This window comes from Parus major, chromosome 3, assembly GCF_001522545.3.
Source record: "Parus major isolate Abel chromosome 3, Parus_major1.1, whole genome shotgun sequence".
NCBI lineage: Eukaryota > Metazoa > Chordata > Aves > Passeriformes > Paridae > Parus > Parus major.
Window position 1 is genome coordinate 110,539,692 of NC_031770.1, and position 24,248 is coordinate 110,563,939.

A 24,248-nucleotide genomic window follows, 5' to 3' on the forward strand; every position below is an offset into this window, starting at 1 on the left:
CTTGGGGTCTGACTCATGCTTTTTGTGCCTCGGGGGTGACTGACAGTGACTGGATTCCCACTGGAATCTGCAGTCCCAGGAAGGTTTGGCTGTGAGGAGCAGGGATATGGACGCTCTCCTCGCCGTGCTTCCCTGTATCTGCCTGATCCATTAATTCCTAAGGGTTGTTGGTACAATCTGCTCATGATGGAGCTGTTGTGAGGAGCACAAACCTTGCTCCCACACCAGTCAGGCTCTGATCCTTCCTGACTCAAACAAACCGCTCTGTTTTTCCTTCTCTTTGTAGTTATCTTTAAGCAAGAGGGATGACTCAGGTGCCTGCTGACTACCTGTCAACCACCAGCTCCTACAACTATGAACCACCCCTCCCCTCCGTGGCTCGGGCCAGCACCCTCACCAAGGTCCCTCCAGCCAAAAAAATAACCTTCTTCAAGAGTGGAGACCCTCAGTTTGCAGGAGTCAAGATGGCCATCAACCAGCGGAGCTTCAAGAGCTTCAACGCGCTCATGGATGACCTCTCCCATCGGGTCCCGCTGCCGTTTGGGGTCCGGACCATCACCACCCCACGAGGAATACACTGCATCAGTGAGCTGGACCAGCTGGAGGACGGAGGCTGCTACTTGTGCTCCGACAAGAAGTACGTGAAGCCCATCAGCATCACCTCTGGGGGACACAGGCCGGCCCCGCCACGGAACAGTCGCCCCTCCAGCACCATGAGGAGAGCGGCTCAGGAGGGCAAGCTGGAAGATTATTCCACACCTTTCACTCACCATGGCCCCAGAATACCCAAGAAAATCACTCTGGTTAAGAATGGGGAAAGTGGATTTCGGCGCTCCATCATCCTGAACCGCAGAAATGCCCGGAGTTTCAAAACGCTCCTGGATGAGATCACAGAGATCCTGCAGTTCCCAGTGAAGAAGCTCTACACTGTTGATGGGAAGAAGGTAAATATCTCTGGTGCTGCTCAATTGTTCAAACAGGAGTCATCACCTTCCTTGTGATGCAAATCCTTTAGTTCATAGCTCCAAAAGTTTATCCACCTTACCTTAATCCTCCTGGCTTTGTTACATTAATTGCTTCCCCATTCATTTCACAATAGTTTGATGCAGAGGAATTATGTTCAGCCACTCAAGAACTTCATGCCAAATATTGTTTGGAGTCAGTAGGAGGTTTAATGTTTTTGCAGTCAGATATAAAATCCCTTCTAGTTACAGTGTTTCTCACCTTTTTTTTGGGAGCCATGTCCCAGCAGAGGTTCAGCTTTTCCATACCTGACCTGGGTATGGAAACTCAACAGAATAGGGGGACCTTTGGTTGCAATTCCCCAGAGAACAGGGTCCTGCTCATCATGTGGGATCCTCAACAGAGAAAAGATAACTGATGATGATGATATGATAACCAATTAATGCATAAAAAATTAAGGTTTGAGTGGGATCAATAAACACTTTTGTATTGATGAATTAGTGAATCTGCTGTGGGGGGAATTCTTATAATAAATTCAGGGCATGGTAACCCCTTAATTCTTCTGTACCCAAAGGAATTTCCTGGCAAACCAGAGATTTTCCTGACTTCTTCTCCATCTCTTCTTAGCTAATTAAGACTTTACCTCCATTTTTTTGGAAGAATCCCACAGGTTATCCTGACTTGTCCCCATCCCTGCAGTGAATGGAGATTTCCTATCTCCTTTGCCACTTTTCCCACCTTTACAGGGCTGAGTGCCAGCTCCTCAGTGTCAAAAACACAACCACTTGTGGTGTCACTTTCTGAGCCAGGTGACTGAAATGACCTGCCTTCAACCCATTATCCAGGAGGGGAAAAAATGCAGGAAAATTTTGCAATAAGCTCATTTTTACCTGGCACAAGGAGAGGAATGTGCAGTAGGAAGGGGAGAGGGAGGGGATGATTTAGACCATCCTTCCTGTTGGAAGCACTGTGTCTTATCACAGAGCTTTCTGCTATTCCCACCAGTCTGGAAAGAGCTTCCAACCAAGCCAAATCCTGCTGCCAAGATATTTTATAATCTATGGATAGCTAACTTATTTTGCCACTGATTTCTCCAGTTTTCAAGACATGGACTCCTGCTCAGTCCAGACCGACATAATAATCTTGTGAACTGATAGCAACTTTCTCTTTAATTTTTGAGAATTTTCACTGATTTCTCTGAAGAAAAGTTTTGCCTTCTACTTCTTAATGCAGTCTTAATGTTCCCCTTGTAATTCCTAAATTAATTCCCCACAATTTTCCTTCTAGTCATTATAAGCACCAATATTTTAGATGGGATATGAGCTAAATATGCACTCTGTAAACACAAATCTTCAACTCAATGATCTTGGAGGTCTTTTCCAACCTTTTCATGTGTTCCATCAGCAGAAATATGGATGTGGGTCAAACACTATCACTTAATCCCTCCATGGTCCCTTCAGATTCTATTTTTTTAATATGAAAATTTTCATTACTGTTTTGTCAATAAATAGTTGATTTTCTATACCTTAATAATTCTATTTTCATTCCTTTCATTCCTGTGCAGAATATCACAGTGATAGGTAATGAGGGCTCCAACCTCAGCAACATCATCATCTCCCACATAATTAGGAGATATGTGATTATTAATACCTCTCCTGGGAATCTTTTACAGTGAGTTCTTGGCCATTATTAATTTTAGTAACTTACCTTCACCTTTCAAACTGTTCACCACTGTTCACTTAACAAACTTTCCTATTAGGGATTGCTGTTACTCTGGCGTTGGATGCAAAGCATTTACACCATAAAATATTTCACTCTGTTTTGGATTTTCCAATCTTTTCCTTTCACATGGATTCTCCTAAACTATCTCTGTTCTTCTTCTTCTGAGTTTTTTGTCATAGCTCAGCTTCAAAACCTCTGTTTTCGATACACAGCTGGCTGTATCTGAGTTTTCAGATACAATTGTTTCACTGAGGAGTGAAAATTGTGAGTTCAGTGCACAGTTTTGAGCTTTCCTGAAATAACCTCCTTCCACTGGTACTGGGGTTCAATTTTAGTTATGCATCTTATCTTCATACTTAAATTTGCATTTTCAGTTAAAGACAATGGGAAGAAGCTTCCATTCTTCCATGATCATTCAAAGGTGACTGGATGTTTCGTGTTTCTTGGGTATTTCATTTTTTCTTGCATTATTCTCTTTGAAGAATAATTTAAATTCTCTTTAAATAATTTTGTAAACTTCTTTTAACCCAATTATCTATGTAATTTTTTCCCCCATGACTTAGGACAGAGATCTTTCTGGGATAGAGGGCTGGGATTGAGTGTAACAGTAACTTTTGATATTTATTCCCATATTTTGACAGGTTAGCAGAATAATTCGTAAGCAATGCATCTGGACTACTGATGGATTGACTTCATATTTGTCTGGCTCAGAATAACAAAATCCACATCATTTAACAGCGGGTTCACAATGTCTCTTTTTCAGCCAGTTTTTCCTAGAATTCTTGAAAACCAAACAAAAAAGAAAAAAAAAATAGAAAAAAAAGGGGAAAAATCTGTTCTACAGGTCAATCAATCTTCCATCAATGGAAGTTATGTTCACAGACCTCAGAGTGTTTGCTCTCCAATCTCCTTTTGTTTCTTCTACTACTGTAATTCCAGATCTAAACTTAAATCCTAAAATTAATTAAATCACCTCTGTCCCAGTGGCTCTGTTTTGATCTGCTTCATTTTCATATTCTTACCATTTTGATGAGTAAATTCAGGACACTTTGAAATTACAAATCTTTATGTGGGTATAGACTTATACACACATGGAACAGGTTTGTTTTGTGTTCCTTTCATGGAGGATTGATTTGAGAAAAGTGATTTCTTCCTTTTGTAGTCCACAAATTTTCCCAGTAAATCTCTAAGTTTAATTCAATCATAACTCAAAAGTAATTCATAGAATCCAAGAATTTTAAAGCCCTGATTCTCATGGAAGTACATGCAAATTTGTTCTATTGCTATTTACATATTTGCATTTTCATTCTAACTCCTGAATCTTTGAGTGAGGTGAAACCAATATTTTCAATCCTAAACATCAAGCAGATTTTCTACTAGGAAATCATAGTCCCATTGAAGTAGGTGTGAAGTGTTTGTACACTCATTTCATCAGGGCAAATAGCCCATTTTCCCAGATTAACCAAGATTTTTCTTGCCTAGAAATTTAATGAATATGGGACTGGAGAAAAAATTAGTTCAGTTTTAGGTAAGCAAAATCAGTTAAACTTCCAGCAAGAAAAGAAATATAAATCATAGTTGTATTTTTTCAGGTCAAGCTACTTGTTGGTGTTTTCCAGGTGATTAACTAGAAATAATTGGATTAACTTCCCAAATAGAGAAATTTGCTATTTAGGTTAACATTGACACACAATTAACTGGCCAGTGAAACTCTGTGCACATTTCCCATTTCTAAAATATAGACAATCCTGGACACAATTCATGAATTCATCTAAATCTGATTTTTTTATGAGGCATTTGGGATGAGGGGACATTTTGCCTGTTGGACCCTCTTTATTAATTATAGAACCTAGGAAGACTGACTGAGACTAGTAAATTAAGCTAGGCCAAGTTTTCATATACTAGTTACAAAGTACTACAGATGTTTAGACATTGGCAAACATAAATACTGGACTTTACATCCATTAGCTGATGAGACTGTTGGAAACCACATATTTCCTAGTTTTTCCTGAGAACATCAGTTCTATGCTAAAAAAAGAACCAGGTGTGCAGATATCTCAATAAAAAGAAAAATTGGCTAGGTTATCTGCTCCATCAAATGACCTTTCGACTCTGTTCTGGGAAGTTTTTATACCACATAGTGGGTTTTCTTCCTCATGGTCTAAACCACAGGAATGCACCTCTGTTCAGATCCCCACCACCCGCCTCTGGAGAGGGAAGGATGTCTCTGGGGACAAAGAGAGATCACAGAAAGGGCAGAAATCCTCCTAAGCTGTAAGAAATTACGTGTAGCGTGATGAGGCAGCGACAGAGGATTTCCCTTACAAATGGCAACTATCCAGGGCCCACCAGCTGAACAGTCATTAAGACTTCGTTAAGTCACAGGAACCCAGCACCATGACTGTGTCCAGGCACAGATGTCCTGATTTCTGAATCACTAGGCCTTCTTTTTACTGGCTGTGCTAAATTAAAACAAGAACCGAATCAAACTCTTAAAATCCAGCGTTCCTCCTCACATGGCGTTTGAAACCACACTGTGAGATGGCAAATAGTCTACATAGTTTATGGCTACTGGTGGCAATTACCAAGAGCAGCTCAAATGGGATTTATCAGCCCTCAGAAGAGTTTTCCAGGGGATGTGGCCAGTTTTATGTTCGTTGGAGTGAGGCCAAGGCTGAGATGTTTTTTTGTTTGGGCGCACTCAAGGCTGACCGTAAGTTGTTACATTTAATGAGTGAATCTGATCCAGTTTTGTTGTGTGGAAAGGTCGAGTGGATGACCAGAAAGACGCGATTTTGACTCAGATTCTGCAAGTGAGAACGTTGCAGGAGGAGCACTGTGTGCCACCAAATTTCCTTGAGGGATCAGAGAATTGCTGTGTGGGTTAATCAGGGGAGCGATCATGAGTTAAGGAATGTTTCCTCAGGCACCACGAGCTGGAGACTGTAAAGGATTAGTTATTAGAAACATCTTGGGGTAAGAACCCTCAGTTTTCTCCTGTGTTTGTGTGAAATTTGGCACAGGTTGTACTTAGACAAGACCAACCATTCTGGGGCAAATCAAGCCATCTTTGACCATGTCCCAGTCTTGGAGAAAGACAAATGAAGTGACTCCTTCCCTTGTGCATCTTCCCAGTCTCCAGCAAGCTGTAGGATAAGACCTTCAGCCCAAAGCAGCACGATGAGCCCTCACATCTATTCCAATAGCCAGGAGAGTATCAGAGCACAGACTCTGGCACCAAATGGCACAGTCTGTGGATAATCACACTTCTTAGCACCCAAAATAGGGTCTAATTCCCACAGGGGTGGCCACGCTCAAGCCACTTCTTAGAAAAGCTCCCTGGAATGCGTTAACTCCCACATCCCACTATCCCAGGAATTGCTTGGGAGAGTGCCAGCTGATCCAGGCTTTAAGTGCTCTAAAGACCACTCTAAGAAGCGTGGTAGAGGCAACACTGTTCCAATGCCCTCAATCCATAATTGATTTAATTTAGCAGTAAAGACAAAACTTTTATTTTTAGATGTTATTAGCCAAGCTGGTGGCCTAGCTATTATTACTAAGTAGTTCTTGATAATGACTGTATTTACAGCGACCTAGGGGTGCAAGGCCAGGAAACAGGCTTGTCTGACATATTTCCTGACTCAGATTTACACATCCATAGAGCCATTCCTAGGACATCTGTAGGCTGCCCGCAGGCATCCTCTCGGCCACTCATGTTTGGGCTCTCTACCAAGCTCATCTGTCTTAATGACAGGTGTCATCAAGACCATGATGGAAGTGCGGGAGGAAAACGGGATACATGGAGGCAGATAAGCTGGTTTAAAATGTGGTATGTATATAAACAGTGAGAGAAAAGAGGTGATAATTTGCCTCCGTGGGATCGTTAATTTTCTGGTTGCGTGTTGATGAATTCACTGTGACGCTCGGTTTCTGTGCTCAGGTATGAAGTACTGCAACCAATTCCAGCCCCTGATCTGGAGCAAACCGTTGTTATCAAGCGAGCTGTGCCACTTTTCCACCCACCACGTGTGTGACTCATGGTCTAAAAACAAACCACAGGTTTCAGGTTTGATATTCTCTGATTCCGTGCCAAAACCACAATGACTCCAACGAGATTTACACAAGCGATCTGTAAACCTCAGCAAAACTTTCCATGAACCTCATCCACAAGAAGATTCATATCCAGGTGTGTTTTGTGAACCTTTGAGATGCCCTGAGATCATCTGGCTGGGTGCCTTACAAGGTAGAGTTAAAGGGACCCCGTGTTTAGCGACTTTCTTATCTAGCACGCAGCAAATCTGATACTTTCTTATCTAACATACAGCAAATGCAGATGATTCCTTTAGCCTGAGGAGGTTTTGTTCTTTCAGTAATAGTGGAGCAAAGTGTTATTGCTTTCTAATCCTTTTGAATTTAATCCAGGGCAAAGACTTTTCCAATAATGTTATTGAGTGTATGCAATACTCATTGGAATATCCTGAGCTGGAAGGGATTCCCAAGGATCATGCAGTCCAACTCCTGGCCCTGCACAGGACATCCCAAAAATCCCACAATGTGCCTGAGAGTGTCGTCCAAACACTCCTAGAGCTCTGGCAGCCTTGCTGGTATGACCACTAATATTTCCTCATTTTTCTTAATAGCAATTTAGAAAATTCTACCACTCATTTAACTTCTCATTATGCACTTCAATTATACAACCAAAAGCTTCTGCCATGCTATGGGTACCTCCTACAATTTTTTTTGGCATTTCTGTGTTTTCCCCATAACAAACTATTTTGTTTTTAAATGCAAGTGGTTTGGAAAAAAAAAAAAAAAAGAGGTCTTGAATTTTTATAGGTACAATTTTGTCACATTTAGGTTTTTTCATCTTCAACAAATTTTAGAAAGTACTTAGAAGAAAATTACTTCTATAGTTACCAACATATAGAAGCTTAGACCTCTGGAAAGATTGTCCATGGTTAAAGATGAGACAAAACACCCCAGACTTATAAAATGCAGAATTGTCAATGCAACAAAGGGCACAAAAGTGCATAACAGTAATTTAAACTTGATATAAAAATCCTGTATGGGGGTTTTGTTTACGAAAAAATGTACTGAGCCAATAAAACCAGCTCTATGTCAGTAACAGGTAAATTGTGGGAAAAAATCAGGATCCATCAGAAAAGGTTGTGTTACAAAATATTTTATGAGAAATATAAAGCTTTTCCTGTTGATGGTTCTCTTTATAGTTCAGAAAAAGAGCACTAAATAAAAGTGGACTTCAGGAGAGTAAGATTTGTCACCATGATCTCTCTATTTATTAATTTGCTGAGAGTACAAAAAATAGTGGAATTCCACCCTCTCCTGGAAAAACTGTGAATTTTCTGTAAGTACTTTCAGTAGAAATCGCTGTTTCTTCAAAGAATTTTCACAGGAAAGTCTGTGGGGTTTTTTTCAAAGGGAAATTAGATTTTACAAATGAAGACTTGGGAGTCTTTAGCCAGTAAAAGGAGAGGAAAAGAGAGGATTTTTACATTTGCATCAATATTCTTCTTCCTTTTGGGTCTTGAACACGGAATTCAAAGGATTCTGCTGCAACACTTTGCAAGTTTTGGAAGTAGAAGCAAAAACCTTCTCACTTTACCCATTTGTACCATGGATTTTCAAAATGAGAGTGAAACCTGGACTCAATAACAAAAAAAAAATACTCAATGAAACCAAAATTTTCAGCTGAATGTGTCTCTCTCTGTGCCCACAGTTTCTGGAGCCCACAGATTTTACGAGACATCCAAGATGGGAAAACCATGGATCAATTCCCTATGGATCTGTGAGCTTGATCCAGGAGGGTTTATATCCTCAATTCCAGCTCCTAGAGATAACTGGAGCAAAACTTTGTCCTTCCCTCCTTCCCCCACAATTTCCAACTGGAATACCTACTCATCCATGATGTAAATATTCTCCATATGAAAGGAGTGAGTTTTGACAACTTTTCTGGTCATAGGGAAATGCTTGAGCTCCCAAAGTTGGATCCTTCCCACTGACTCAGCCACCACAAGACTGAGCACAAGAACCAAATGTTTCACATTTTTCAAGGCATGTCAATTTTTAAGCTAATCCTGCCCCAGGAGAGGATCAGGGCAGGCTCTCAGGGTGGAGTGGATGTTACTCTGACTCATCATTTTCAAATGCTGATGTTGGATGGACCAGATCTAATGAACCCAATGCCAAAGGTGGGGAACTCTGATTTCAGCCAGAAGGTGACAAACATCAGCAGCGAAACTTTTCTAGAAAGGCCATCCTCTCTTCTCAGTCAAAATTTGCACCTTTAACAGCAGTTTGCTCTTTCTCTGGTTGCTTCACAGCTTGAACAGTGGAAGACCTAACTTTGAGATGACAGGGTGGGTCATGTGGATCCCATGATCTCCCCAGATCAATCCAGCACTTTGTGAAGTCTTTGGGAAGCCTCCCATCGTCTTCATCAGGAACCAGCTCATCCTGCACAGTGGCAGGACTGGTGGCACCCCTCACACAATCAAAACTTCCAAACTGAACCAGACTAGAAATCACTTTTCTTCCCATTTTTAGCCTCTTCACCTGTTTCTTAAAAACACACTTTCTCTGTGCCCTTATTTTCCCCATCAATCCTCTTCCCCTTTTCCCTTTTCCCATGAGGTGTTTCTCTCCTGCTGCTACCCAAGTGATTTCCAACAGCCACTGATTTTCTCATTGTAGTACTTCTCTTGGAATGTTGGAAGAGTTGTTAATCCAAAGTATTTTTAGGGCAAAACCTAGAATATTTTTTTATATGTGTGCGAAGTGTCACGCACAGGGAAAAATTGTCCGTGAGTACTCCAGGAAAAGCTGCCAGCAGAGCAATAGTTACACGTGATCTTTGCCAGTGCTTGACTAAGATAGCAGAGCAGGGCATTATTGCATTCTTCCTCTCTCTTTCACATGTTTTGTTTGTCTCTTTGAGTGCTTCATGTCCTTCCAAAATTCATTTTTTTAAAGCATCTTTACACTCTGGGCAAACCTGAAAGCTGAACAGGTCATGTCTGTAAAAATCTAGAGGATCCTGATGTTTGGAGAAATGCTGGAATGGCAAATTATTTTACACTGCTGTATTTCAGTGTATGGAGCACTGGATTTGCCCATATTCTCATTAAATAAGCATCAAAGAAAGGCAGCAGCTTGAAATTTGTGTTTAACAAAACACCTGCTCTTACAAGAGCCCTGAACACTGGAATCTATCCTGATTTATCTATCTTCCTTTGATAAAAGAAGGTTTTGGGATGAGCCTTCCAGTACCTGAAGGGAGCCTACAAGAAGGATGAAGAGAAACTTTGGACAAGGACATGGAGTAACAGGACACAAGGAATGGCTTCCCACTGCCAGAGGACAGGGATGGATGGGATATTGGGAAGGAATTGTTGGCTGTGAAGTTGGTGAGGCCCTGGCACAGGGTGCCCAGAGAAGCTGGGGCTGCCCCTGGATCCCTGGAAGTGTCCAAGGCCAGGCTGGACAGGGCTTGGAGCAACCTGGGATAGTGGGAGGTGTCCCTGCCCATGGCACGGGTAGAACTGGATGATCCTTGAAGCCCTTTCCCACCCAAGCCATTCCATGATTCTCTGTAGATTTGGGGACCTGATATTTAATTTAGTTCAAAAATCCATGTGAGTTTTGGTTTGGGAAGATGCAAGGGATGCTGTGTCCTCTCTTCTGGACTAAAAATTTGGATGTTCAAATTTCCAGAGGATTAGATCCCTTTCCATGCAGTATTTCCTTGCCCTGTGTTCAGTATTACCTCTTGTTTTATGTTCCTGTGGTGACAAGGAAGAGTCTTCTGACCCCTGCTGAAGCTAGAGAAAGGGAGGACAAGTCATGCACTTCCTGATCTCTTCCTCCTCCTTTTCTTCCACTGCTTTGCTAATTTGTATGTGGGCATGGAGTGGCAACACCCCATGATTCACCTTCTGACCACGGATTACCCAGCCACTCCCCAGAAGAACCACTCTCTAATTCCTCCGGTGCAAAATTTGGGGAAGGGAAGGGCAAATGGGTTCTTTGCATGAATAAAATGCAAAATCCATTATCGTTAAACCACAATACATCAGTTTGGAGCCTGGATGCCCCCGGACTGGATGTGGCACAACCACAAAACAGGGCTGTTCACACTCCAAGGAGGCGTCAATGGGAATGGAAGACAGAACGGAGCAGCTGGAAGAGCTCTGTGAGAAGAGGCAGTGAGACAGCACAGGCCATGGACTCAGCCCATTGGCCTGTTCCTCAGTGGGTGTGTTTCCAGACTTTCCTGTTTCTCCCATGCATTTCTGCACTCCTTTGGAAGGTGGATTAGTTTATAGGCTCGTCCTCTGAACCATGTCTCGCATTATTTCCACATTCTGTCGAAGTCTCTGACGTCTTTGGTTGGCTGGCAGCCAGCAGAGGCAGAGCAAGGGGTCTCCTTCACTCTGCCTTCATCAAAAACTGGTATTTATGTTCAGCTTCTGAGGTGAGCAAGGCTGAGTGGTTCTTTTTCCTCTGGGAAGAGCCAGAGGGTGGCATGTTCTCCACAGCAACCAGCTGCTTCCGTGTCTTAGAGGAGTTATGTTTGCCTTACTTCTGTATAGGTATTGATGACATTTTACTATTGTGCTGCAGTAACACCTAGAGGTCCTTGCTGAGATCACAGCAGCTGGTGGGTCCTGAGCAGCAGAATTCATGGAGACAATCCATCCTCAACTGATAGCAGCTAGACTGGAAAAAAAAGAGTGTTTCAGAAGAGAGGATGTGTTTTCATTTACACCTCACTTGTAGTGACCTTCCCAGTGGAAGTTTAATGTCTGTAAATCATTTTTATTGGAAAGAACATCAAATTTTTTGAACCAATCCATAAATGCCATATCCTACTGGGGCAGGGAGTTCCTCTGGTGGGGAATAATGAATCATAAATCACAGAATGGTTTGAGTTGCAAAGGACCTTAAAGATTATCTGGTTCTACCCCCTGCCACCTTCCACCTGACCAGGCTGCTCCAAGCCTCATCCAGCCTGGGCTCTTGTCCAGAACTTCATTCACAGAATCCATAATCCTCTTGGATCCTGATCCAGAGTCTGTGGAGATCACCCATTTTCTCTCCATCTATTACAGTGGGACTTGGATCAGGTTTTACAGTAAGATTGAAAAACTCAATTTAATTTTACTTCAAAAAATTTTACTTCATAAACTTCAATGGGAGTCTATTCCAGCCCACTAAATGCCAACATCTAGAGACTGATCCCATGAATTTTGGTGGATTTTTGTCTCTGAAAATCCACAGACTTACCTCTGACTGAGTTACATCAAGGGAACTCCAAAAAGCCTTAAATGGATTCTGATTTCCAAATAAACTCTTTGCTAACCCAACACCTTTATCATGAGCCATTATTTCTCTTCAGTTTTATTCCTAACTGTTCACTTATGGATTAAAATGTTCTTGAAGTTCCCATGCTTTGGGACTCAGCTTGAAAATGAAGATATCTTATTTTCTAACTTTATGAAGGTGGTTGATGTTTCTCGCTGAGCTTTCTGGTCTCATATTTATCTTTTATCCTGTCAGCCATCCTCAGGCACATATTGGATACTCTAGAACATCTCAAATTGTTCCAGGAATCTACATTTAGACAGCTGCTTTGAGATGATTGACTCTGTCATCAGTGAGAGTCAGGTATGTCCAAGGGGGGATGTCGACCTGGATCAGGTTTAAACTACCTGTCTCCCAAAAGTATTGGCTGCTCTCCACCAAGAAGCTTTGATTGTAGATGATGAGTTAGAATCCTGTGTAATTAATTAATGGAGAAATATTAGAGCAGAGCATTCTCTTCTCCATCACATCTCCTTCAGGTGATTGCCAGATTTTAAGGATTTACAATCCATTGCCTTTGGGTTTATTTTAAGCTAAATTGTGGTGGGATTAAATATTATTTTCTCTGAATATCCTAGCTTGGCTGCTCAGGAATCTTGCTGTGGTAGCCTGAGGGAAGTGGGGAATCAGTTTACCAGAAGAATCTAAGGTTTTACTATTGCTTTAATATCACAGAAATTATTAAGTTTGGACAAGACCTCCACAATCATGAAGATCAACCTTCAGATTTATCACATCCCCCTTCAGTGGCATTCAATTTTCTCTATAAATTGTCTGTGAGAACTAAACAGATAAGAATATTCACCTTCTTGTCTTTCAGTTCCACTCCACTTTTTTCTTAACTGATGTCTCCATGAGAATAACATCCACTTCTACAATAGAACACCTAATCACGTTATCATTGAGTTTGGAAAATACTTCTGGAGATATCATCAAACCTTCCTTTTCCTCCATATGCTGGAATTCACACTGTTTTCTGCAGGATCATTTCCACCTCTTACCTAATCTGAACAGCAATTCAAAATCAGATTATTTTCTCAGAATTTAATCTCATCTAATATTTTCCTTGTTTCTCTGAGGCTCACATGGTTCTGAAACAGGAACAGTATGGTGTCTGCTTTTCACCATGGTCCTACTGCCACATCTAATCATCTTCTCTTTCTCAAAGTTTCTGTCTGATGTTCAGTTCCTTCTCCCAGCATGAAAATCTGTGGCAGAAATTGCATGGAAAATACGTTACTCAAGTCATAAAAACTTGGTGGTTGTTGTGTCCAAGAAGAACAGGATCACTTCTCTTGCACAATAGCAAAAAAGAGGCTGGAGCCCCTCTGCTCTGGAGCCAGGCTGGGAGAGCTGGGGGTGCTCACCTGGAGAAGAGAAGGATCCAGGGAGAGCTCAGAGCCCCTTCCAGGGCCTAAAGGGGCTCCAGGAGAGCTGGAGAGGGACTGGGGACAAGGGATGAGGGACAGGACACAGGGAATGGCTTCCCACTGCCAGAGGGCAGGGCTGGATGGGATATTGGGAAGGAATTGTTCCCTGGGAGGGTGGGGAGGCCCTGGCACAGGGTGCCCAGAGAAGCTGTGGCTGTCCCTGGATCCCTGGAAGTGTCCAAGGCCAGGCTGGACAGGGCTTGGATCAATCTGGGATAGTGGAAGTTGTCCCTGCCCATGGCAGGGAGTGGAAGTCCTGCAGCAGAATGGGATTTATTTAACACTCAGAATACATTCAGTTGCATTTAAAACTACCAATGAACAATGGATATAGCAATGAAGCATTACAAAGATGGACCTCTGGAATTATTAATTCAAAGAAATTAATCTAGGAAGGCATTAGGAAGAAAATTTACATTATAGACACGAACACATCTAAAGTGCTGTTGATGTCAGAAATACTTCATACTACAAATACAGACTATTTTAAGTGACATAACACAAGTGTATTCCTTATAAATGAAAGTAAAAAATCCCTAATTCAGCTGGCCCAGCTCCATGGATCCCTGACTCTCTGTCATTGGCACCATCTATTTTCTGCACACAGCACAACAGTGATGAGTGTGATTGAAATATCTACACCCAGACATGGAACCACGTGAGAAAATGTGGGCAAAAAATAGCTTTCACTGAAAAAAATGTCCTTTACAAATAGAAACAGTTCCTAAACTTAGTGGTGCTTGAAAGACAGATTCTTTTACTTTAGGGACAGAACATGTTTTGTGTCTATTTTTTTTTTCCCTCTCCCTCTTTTTCCCTTTCTCTTCTATTTTATCTTCATGTTTCTTTGGGTTTTTTTTTTTCCTACTTGTATAAAGTCAGGGGAAAAGATCTCACCAAGGCAATAAAAATAAAAAGAACAGGAAAAAAAAAAGAACAGAAAAGCAAAGAAGGAAATGAAATATACAGATGGCAAAAGCACACTTGAAATATTTATTAAATTCTAGACTTTCTATAAACTTTTAAAGTGAGCTAGAAAGATGATTTCATTACGATGATATAAAGATGTTTTCTTTAGGAATAGATGGACCAAAAGTGGAGTGAACAAAGGCAAGCTGAGATTTGTGAGCTATTTTTCTGTTTCATGGTACCCATCACATGAATTTGGCATTTTTGCTGCTTTGCAGAATTTAATGAAAGTTTCAGTGAGAAAAGCTCTCTTATTTTTGGGTTTCATAGCAAGCTGGATAGGGCTAGAACACAGGTGTTGTTATAACAAAAACAGAAAATAAAAAATAATGGGAAGACAAAGGGATTTTTACTGTATTCCCACTAAAAAGTTGATGCCGTGTGTTTTATTGTAACAAATGTTTTCAGAAGTGATTAACTGGATCTAGAATGTGCTTCCATTTATCTCTGTCCTGCTCTTTCACCCTCCACACATTTATCCTCTCATTTGCACCAGATCCAGCATCAATCCCTTAGTGCCTCCCACAGTCATGGTGGGACATCCTGGAAAACCTCAGGAGCATTTCACAAACTGAGGGCTTGGGCTCTGAATGGGCCCTGGTTCCTCATTCTTGGCTGTAACAATATTCAGAGGCCGAGCTCTTTCCTTCACGAGCTGTTATTTCAAGCACGTGTGACAGCTGCAGAACTGTCATCACTGCTGCTCTGAGGTTCTTTATTTTGGTTCTCATTAAGGGAATGGTGATTAAATGACAGGGTGAGGTCAGGCTGCACCGTGCTGAGCCCAACACCAGTGCTGGCTTGGTAATTCATGGTGGGGTCCCCTCCTGTTGAGGTCTTCCCTATGCCCTAGAGATGTTCTCCTGATGTAGCAGGTTGAGGAGGAAGGGACATCCCACATGGTGGAGACACACAAAGCTGCCAGAAATTGGCCACTCTAAAGTCCTCTCAAGACAGCAAGAGAGACTTCTTCTTTTGAAAGACATCAAGTATTTTACCTGAGAGCTCAACTTCAGTCTTTCAAATGAGAGGTTGCAGGAACAAGATGGAAGATGGGTCCAGGATCTGTCTGCTTGTGCTTCCCACAGGACTGATTCCTACTCTTTGAGTGAGACAAATATATTTGGGTAAAAGCTGGATAGGGATCCGAGAAACCTGCTTCACCTGCTTCAGCTGAAGATGTCCCTGCTCACTGTATGGGGTTGGGCTGGATGGCATTTAAAAATTCCCTTCTAATTCAAACTATTCTAGGATTATACAGTTCCACAAGAAGTGACTCATGAAGGAGTTGGTGTGTGATCCAGAAACAGGTCATGTGGTGAGGATGAAAGGTGCAAACCTGAGTTCTCATGGAGGAACAAAGATTCCTTCACAGGCACTTCCCACACTGGGGACAATGTCCCTCACTGTCCAGCACTGAGGCAATACTTGGGGTTATAACTGAAGCAGTATTTGAGGGAATATTAGGGGAAGTTACAATTCGTGTCCCTCTTCCTCAGCAAGAAAAGGATCAACTAAGGGACAAAACTAGTTGTAGCATTTTTCATGTAATAAAAGCTGCCCCATACAGGACCTAGAAAATTTTAAATGCTATAATTCTCTGTAAGGCAAATTAGAACACCTCCAGTTCCACCCTCTTCCTCACTACCATATGGAAAGTGACCAAATTTTTTCCAGAATATGTGAAATCTTGTATCATACATAATAAATTAAATCTATTCTCTCTTAGGCAATCTCTCCCAGCCCTCCCCTATCTTAGGAAATCTGATCAAAAAATAGCAGAGCTTCACTTTTTATGGAGGAATTCTCCAACAGGCTCTGGTAGACCCCTAAGTTCTCCAGAACCACGTTTATTTTCATTGAATCACAGAATATCCTGAGCTGGAAAGGACCTACAAGGGCCATCAAGTCCAGCTCCTGGCCCTGAACAGAAAAACCCCAAAAACAGCATTGCATGCCTGAGACCATTATCCAAATACTCTTTTATGTAGGCCACAACTCATTGTCAGTAGATTCCAGGCCTGGAAGAACCAAATTCTTCTGTCTGTGCTCACGGTGCTCCACTTGCTGTTCCCTTTGCAGATCGACAGCATGCAGGCCCTGCTCCACTGCCCCAGCGTGCTGGTGTGTGTAGGCCGGGAGCCATTCAAACCTATATCCATGGAGAATTTGAGGAAACACTCGGTGGAGAAGCTGCCCAACCTGCCTCCCCGCTCCAACAATGGCAACAATGTCAACGAGAACAATGACAGTAAGAAAACCTCGGGGCCGTGTCGCGCAGTCAAACCCAGGCCTGTGTCCCACAGCATGGGGATTACGGGCCCCTATTGTGCTGCCCCAAAGTACAGATTTCATGTGGAAAATGCACTTCCCTCTCCCTGCCTCCCAGGCCTTTCCATCCTCCCCTTCTTTTTCTCTGGTTTCCTTCTAGGATTTCCTCCCTGCAGCCCCTAGTCTTTCTTTTACATGCTCCCCATGTCTGGCTGACTTCCCTTCCACTTTCATATCTCTAGGTCTCCTTTTCCTTCCAGAAATCCCTCCTTTCCTGTGTCTGTCCTCCCAGACCCTTGAGATTTCCCACGAATCCTCGATCCCCTCGTTGTCTGTCCTATCATGCCTTCACTCCTGCATTTTCCTGCACCAGGACCAGAGGGTGCCCTGGTTCTGACTCAGTTTCTCCTGCAAGTTACAGCTGGCTTTTTGGGAACAAAGTGTGTTTTAATTGAAAGATTATGTTCGGGAAGGAGTATGATATGGATTATCAGGATTATATTTCTTTGGCACTTCATCATGAGTTATTTAAGGTCACAGGTAATTAAACCAACCACCTTCAGTAGCTTGGGAAAAGAAACATCCCAATTCCAAAAGGCAATTTATCTCACCTCTATTAAGGATTTATTGTAGGATGAAATTAAATGTGCCCTGGAGGTGCATCTGTTTCTCTCCATTGTCAATACCAGGAGCTTAGAAAGATTCATTTGTGTGTTGCCAACAAGTTGTAGAAACTCAAGGACAGAGGCATCCTACGCTCACTGTTTAGACATAAAATATTGGAGAGAAACATGGGAATAAACTGGAGCTTTGCCCATAAAGAGACTGAGCAAATCTATCAGTTCAGTGATTAGGATGATTAGGGAAGAGCTATTTCAGCTGATTTCTATGTGCTCCTGTTCCACTTCCTTCCTAAAATTCCCTCCAACCAGCTGCATATCCATATGCCCATGGAGGCACAGGATTATCTGGGTATATGCACAAGGAAATTTTGGATAAACTTCTACTCGAAACAAGACAGATGAATGTCTTGTAAGACAACCTGATAGCAATGTATTCTTCTTGAAGTGAAGTGACCTAAACAAACCTATGCAGATCACTGCACAGAAAATAAAAATGTTCTTCCAATTGCAATTCCTAAATTCCCTTATTCTCCTTGATTTCTTCTACAACTCCCACTATTTCTCTTTGTAATTCTCACCAGCTTACAATTCATTTTCTGTTTGTTCTTTATGTTTTAATAAGAATATAATTATTCTTAGTGGCACATCCCTGCAGGGACTGGGTGTTACTCTGGTTAAAATGGCCACACATTTCCTGGAATATGAGTGGAGAAGTGGATGATGCATAATAAATGAGTGGTCAGCTAAGGAAGAGGGTCACTTCTCTATGTATTTTTCCCTGGTTAAATAAGCAGAATGAAAACCTCCACAGTTAAACAAAGGAATATTTGCAATGTGATAAAATGCTCAAACTCAGAGACTAAATTGCTGTATATGTGTATGTGTAAGCACATGTATGTATAATTTTTCTCACTTTTACTTCCTGACATGCACTTAATAAAACAAAGTGTTTGTGGTTCAATTTGTTTTTTAAAATAAAGTTAACGTGTAGAAGACTTTATTATAGATTATTAATTCAAAACTTAATATTTAACAAGAAAGTTGGACTAGATTGTCCCTTCCAACCTTAACTATTCTATGATTAATGGACATCATGAAGTCAATGACAAATTTTCAAATTTTGTAAATTGGCATAGGCTTGGCTTTAATGGAATAACATCAGGATTCAATAGTTTGAGGGTTTGACTTAGATATATATTTTGTCATCTTTATATGAGTTAACATCTTTCTCCATCTTTCTTCACTCCAGTGAACTTCGGACTGAAAGCCAAAAAAAGCGTTATCCATCCACGGTCAGCATCCAGCAACAGATCGATGAGATTTTCCTTGTCATCAGAAAAGTCATACCCCAATGGCCTTGTGGCCTCTCCAGACAACGGGGCACCCTTCTCCAATGGCTGCTCTCACCCAAAAGCTGGGGACCTGGTCCAGTCCTTGGTCAACGATGACATTGAGAAGCGGGTCCATGTGAACAAGGATGGGAGCTTGTCCGTGGAGATGAAGGTTCGCTTCCGTTTGCTCAATGATGAGACTTTGCAGTGGTCCACTCAGATCAAAAAGTCCAACCTGATGAACCGGCTGCCTTGTGAAGAGTCAGGAGTGGAGGAGGACAGTGGACTAGATCCCCTACGGAAAATGAACCCAGAAGCCAGCTCGGAAGCAGATGATTCCTTATATCCCTGTGATATCGATTCCTACATGTCCAAACTTGAGGAATCAGAATGTGACGAGGCCCACTGTCACAGCTGTGGAAAGAAACACCAGGACTATGACATTTGGAAGAACCCCATGCACATGTCCCAGAGGGAAGAGCCCAGCGTGCGAAGCACCTGGCACACGCGGTCGTCATGCTCCAGCACATCTTCCCGGAGAAGAGTAGTCCACAAAAAAATGACATCTGTAGATAGCATCCACACCACATCCAGCGAGGAATTCTCTGAGCACATTGTGAGAGAGTCCTCATCCTACTCAGAGACTATAAAGAACAGAGTGGCGTATCGATCCGTTAAAAAGTGTATGTGCCGAAGTGATTTATCTACCGGTGCTTCCAATGGAGAAGAACAGCAGGAATACACTCAGACAAGCACAGGAAACAGCCAGAGGCCTTCATCCTTGGGCTTGATGTCACATTCAAGCTGTGAAAACAACCTGGATACTCAAGACACCCCTGAAGACCAGGAGATCACCAAAATAATTTCACAAAATGAGGATGCAAATTGTTTTGAAGCTTCCTCTGTGAAGTGCTTGAAGGATGAGGAGGAAGAGGTTGAAAGCAGCAGAGTTGGGAGTGTCATGTCCAGGTCATCTCTGCAGTCCAAGCAGAGCAAGAAGAACGTGTGTGAGGAAACGAGCAGCGTGGGCAGGAGCATGTCCTCCTCAAGCCTTCAGAAGGCAAATCAGGGAGACAACAGCCAGTGCTCCACCCCTGCCAACAGCGTGCACAGCAAGTCCAGTAACTGCACCACACCAAAAGAAAAGACTGAGCAGAGTGACCCCTCTGATGACAACCCAGTGGTGTCCTCTTTCTCCAGTGAGTCCTGCCCCAAGAAAGAGACTGAAGAGGTGGAAGCAGAGCAGGAAGAAAGTGAAGTCAATGAAGTCAGCTCAGTGTCAGCAAAAACTAAGCCAAGCCAGTCAATCAGGGGTGAGAGCAGTGAAGGGGAACAATGCTCTATGCAAGGAACCCACCGTTCCAAGGCTAGTGACATGAACAGCAAGAAAAGTGGCAGTGATGAGAACATTCCATGCAGTGTGTCTTGCTCTTCCAGAGGGTCCAGAAAGAGCAAACGCAGTCACATTCATTTGGATGCACAGTCTGAAATATCTGTCTCTTCACTCGAATCCACTCCAAATAAAAAGAAGAGTTCGCTACATGCGGATGATGCAAGATCGGGCAGCAGGGCATCAATTTACTCCAAAAGCTCATGTGAAACCAAGAAAAAATCTGTTGGAGACACCATTTCTCATAAGTCAGGATCTCTTCACTCAAACATTTCATCTACCAGTGAAGCAGAGGCAAATGCAGGTCCTGCTGAGGAGAAAAGCTCAAGAAGTACTGCCAGTGGCTGCAGTGAATCCTCAAAAAACTCAAAGAAGAGAAGCCATAAAGCAGAAAGCAGCAAGCCATCATCCCTCTACTCAAGTTTTTCAAGTCCTAATGGAAAAGCTGGAGAGAGTCATGCCAAGATTAGTTCAGAACCCTCTTCTTCAAAACAGGGAAGCATGAGTGGGAGTGTATGTTCAAAAGTTGACCACTCAGCTGAGGATGGCATTAGGAATGGAAAACCTACAAGTAGCTCCTCAAGAGTCTCTTCAAAGTCAGAAATAAAAGATAAATGTGTGTTGACACAGATATCCCAGGAAACTGATGATAGGTGTTCACAGTCAAACATGTCCCTATCTTCAAAATCAAGGCAGACAAACCCAAAAAATCTTCGTGTGAAGGTGTCAAACTCCAGCCGGGCATCGGTGTCGGAGACTATGTCAGTGTGCAGTCTGCACTGCCCTGCCCCACCAAAAGGGAAGCCAAAAAGAAAAAACATGCGTTCAACCATGTTGAAGAATTCCTCCATCAGCAGCATCGGCACCGAGTCTGTGATGACCGCAGGAAGAGAGCAGAAAGAAATTGTGGATTCCTCCAAAGCAACTTCCTATGGTTCTAAATCCACTGCAGCCAAAAAAGATGGTCAGAATAATAAAGTGACTGATGATATTTGCAGCAAAAAAACAGAGGAAGAGGTAGAAGACACAGGTGTTCAGGAGGAAGGAGGTGATTTAATGCCATCAGCTCTACCAAATACATCTCCAGAAGAAGTTGTGCAAGAATGGCTCAGAAAAATCCCTTCGGAAACGTTGCTTATGAAATACGAAATGGAGGATGACAGAGAGGAGGAATGTGCAGAGTCGACCACTGAGGTATCACACTGTACAAATGCTGAGGAAGCCCCAGAGGAGGAAAAAGCTGAGGAAAAGAATGAGGAGGAGGAGGAGGCTGAAAAGGATGAAGCAAAGGATGAAGTGGAAGAAGAGAAAGCAGAAGACACAGCTATTATTGAAGAGGCTGAAGAATGCGTGAACCAGGAAGAAATCTCTGAGGTTGCAGCTGAAGCTGCCGAAGCTGAGCAGGCAGAATGCAACAAGTCTGTTACATCCAGCCAAAATAACAACAAGAGAGACCTGCCAACCTCTGTCCAGATGTCTGTCCAGATCATGAAGGCCTTGCTCAGTTCAAAGCACGAGACCAAATTTGACCGATCAAACAGCTTGCCTGAAGTGTCCCCCACAATGGGGAGAAAACTGAGTAATTCCGCTAACATTTTGATTTCTTGTCTTGCCAGCCTTCAGCTCCTTGATGAAGAGTCAGAGGATCCATCAGAAAACTCAAAACATTTGAATAAGTCAAGGTACACAGAGCTGCTAAATATTTTTCAAGCCCTCTGGTTTGGGTGCACTGCTGAAAGGAGCGGCCCAAGTTCAGGCCAAGAGGCAAGCAAGCCGGCAAAACCAGTGTCTGGGTCTAAGGTCCCAAAATCCATGGATCACGCCTTCACTGCCATGTCCTCCTCTGGGGTTGATGTTTGCAGTGGCTCTGGTGGCTCAGGAGAAGAGTGCACAGCTGGTGCCACGTTGGTGGCACAGAAAACCATGGAATGCAAATCAGCTGAGCAAATGGAAAATGCAGAGACTGGCACAGAACTGACTGAGGTTGAGGAGCAAAGTAAAGAGGAAGAGCAGCCATCCTGCCCTTCCACAGCCTGCTCAGAGGCAAAAGATGAGGGAAAAGCAGAGTCTGCTAGAGAGGAGTCTGTAATCCAGGAGGGAGAAGAGAATAAGGAGGATCAGGGCAGTAACTGTGAGCATGGTCAGGAGGAAGGGGGAGAAAATGAAAATGAGGAAGAAAACAAATCAGCTGAAACTGGAGAACAGGAAAAAGCTGAAGCTGTGAATGACGAAGTCCCACAAGAAAAGCCTGAAGAGGAAGCTGATCAGCCAGAGACCACTGGTGATGCTGATGTTGGTGATGCTGATGTCAGGACAGAGCTGAAAGATGAATTGCAAGAGCAGCCCCAAGAAGAGTCTCCAAATGACCCTGAGCCCAAAGTCAATACACCCACCATTGTGGACACATCTGTTGTCAAGCAAAACTCCGTGGATCCAGACCCAACCTGGGTCCTGAGACTACTCAAGAAAATCGAGAAGGAGTTCATGGCTCACTATGTCAATGCCATGAATGAGTTTAAAGTCAGGTGGAACCTGCAGGACAACCAGCAGATGGATGCAATGATACTGGAGCTGAAGGAGGAAGTGAGTAAAAGGATACAAAAGAGCATAGAGAAAGAGTTGAGGAAGATCAAAAGCAGGGCTGGAAGGAGGATGCCAAGGCCTCCAGAAGAGCCACCCACACGCGAGTCCAAACTCCAAACTGAGCAGAGGAGATGGCGACTTCAAACTATGCACAAAAAGTCCCTCTTTGGAGACAAGAATGGTGCCCAAATGAGGCTGGAGGAGACGTCAGACTTATCATTAGATGTAGACAATGACTTTAACCTTAGTGCAGCCTTGGAGGACAGCATTAACAAACAATCCAGTGAGGAGGAATATTGCCCATGTGACTCCTGTGTAAGGAAAAAACTGGCTTCCAGGCCTGCCAGAGCCCCTGTGGTGGCCACCAATGCCCCAGTCATGAAAGCCTTTGATTTGCAGAAAATCCTGAGGCTGAAGAAAGATGACAATGAGGAAGCCATTGTTGCAGAAGCAGCCCAGGACACCAAAACACTTCCCAATGGTTCTGTGGAGGAAGGGGCAGAAAACGAGGAGAAGGATGAGGAGCAACCTCAGACAGATGAAAGAGAAGCGGAGGATGATGACAGAAAAGAGCCAGAATTAAATGAAGATGATAGTGCAACGTTGAATGGAGATGGAGAAGAACCTGAAGTAGCAGATAGTCAAAACGCTGAGGTGGAGGATGAGGCCAGAATTGAAGAAACCAAAGAAGAAGCAGAAGAAGGAGGGGAAGAAACACAAGGAGAAGAAGAGAAAGAGGAAGAAGAAATGGCCAAGGCTGAAGAGGAGGAAATAAAAGAGAAGGATGGTGAAACTAATGAAGATGAGGAAGTTAAAGAGGAAGAAGCAGAAGAAACTAAGGAGGAAGAGGAACTAAATGAGGAGGAAGAGAAGGAAGAAGAAGAGGGAGTGAAGGAGGAAGAAGAAACAAAGGAGGAAGAAGGGAAGGAGGAAGAGGAAGAAGCAAAGGAAGAAGAAGAAGTGAAAGAGGAAGAGGAAGGGAAGGAAGGAGAGGAGGAAGCAAAAGAGGAGGAGGGGGAAGCAAAAGAGGAAGAGGAAGAAGCAAATGAGGAGGAGGAGGAAGAGGCCAAAGAGGAGGAGGAAGCAAAAGAGGAAGANGGAAGCAAAAGAGGAAGAGGAAGAAGCAAATGAGGAGGAGGAGGAAGAGGCCAAAGAGGAGGAGGAAGCAAAAGAGGAAGAAGCAAATGAGGAGGAGGAAAAAGAAGAGAAGGAGGAAGAGGAAGAAGAAGCAAAAGAGGAAGAGGAGGAAGCGAAAGAGGAGGAGGAGGAGGAAGCGAAAGAGGAGGAGGAGGAGGAAGCGAAAGAGGAGGAGGAGGAGGAAGCGAAAGAGGAGGAGGAGAAGGAAGTGAAAGAGGAGGAGGAAGAAGAAGCAAAAGAAGAGGAGGAGGAAGCAAAAGAGGAGGAGGAGGAAGTAAAAGAGGAGGAGGAAGAAGAAGCCAAAGAGGAGGAAGCAAAAGAGGATGAAGAAAAAGAAGAGAAGGAGGAAGAGGAAGAAGCAAAAGAGGGGGAGGAAGAAGCAAAAAAGGAGGAGGAGGAGGAGGGGGAGGAGGAGGAGGGGGAAGAGAAGGAGGAAGAAGCCAAAGAG

At 43.0% G+C, this 24,248-nt stretch overlaps 1 protein-coding gene across 1 annotated transcript; it reads left to right on the top strand.

Annotated features, from left to right (window-relative positions):
• Positions 1 to 305: 305 nt before the first annotated feature.
• RP1L1 (RP1 like 1) lies at positions 306 to 24,248 on the top strand (the record flags this gene model as incomplete). Its single annotated transcript, XM_033512948.1, has 6 exons — positions 306 to 944; positions 16,548 to 16,716; positions 18,582 to 23,623; positions 23,657 to 23,746; positions 23,796 to 24,008; positions 24,072 to 24,248. Coding segments are annotated over exons 1-6 (6,330 nt in total), but the record flags the coding sequence as incomplete, so codon positions are not given.